General features: G+C 64.8%; 1 protein-coding gene across 1 annotated transcript in view; it reads right to left on the minus strand.

The window, feature by feature from the left end:
- The window catches only part of LOC104622450 (protocadherin alpha-C2-like), a gene marked incomplete at its 3' end in the record, with an annotated part of 13116 nt that extends 12795 nt beyond the window's left edge, over positions 1–321 (minus strand). The window contains 1 exon segment of the mRNA XM_010289239.1: positions 1–321. This exon segment is cut by the window's left edge and continues 18 nt beyond it. Within this exon segment, the coding sequence (XP_010287541.1) occupies positions 1–312 (312 nt within the window).
- Positions 322–327: the final 6 nt, after the last annotated feature.

A 327-nucleotide genomic window follows, 5' to 3' on the forward strand; every position in this document is an offset into this window, starting at 1 on the left:
CTCCAGCCGCTTGCTGCCACTCTGAAAGCCTTTAAGGTCCAGGGCAAAGTGGCGGCTGGGGCTGAGCTGGTAGCTCTGCACAGAGTTGGTGCCCACATCAGGGTCCTGGGCACTCTCGATGTGGAAGCGGGCCCCGGGAACAGCAGACTCACTGATCTCCAGCCGGTAATCCTGGCGGGGGAAGCGCGGCGCGTTGTCGTTGATGTCCAGCACCTCCACCTCCACGTTGTGCACCTCGATGGGCTGCTCGATGACCAACTCCAGGCTGAGGAAGCAGGCGGGGCGCAGCTCGCAGAGCGCCTCGCGGTCCATGCGCTCCCGCACCAG

Source organism: Phaethon lepturus, unplaced genomic scaffold (assembly GCF_000687285.1).
Source record: "Phaethon lepturus isolate BGI_N335 unplaced genomic scaffold, ASM68728v1 scaffold38406, whole genome shotgun sequence".
Lineage (NCBI taxonomy): Eukaryota > Metazoa > Chordata > Aves > Phaethontiformes > Phaethontidae > Phaethon > Phaethon lepturus.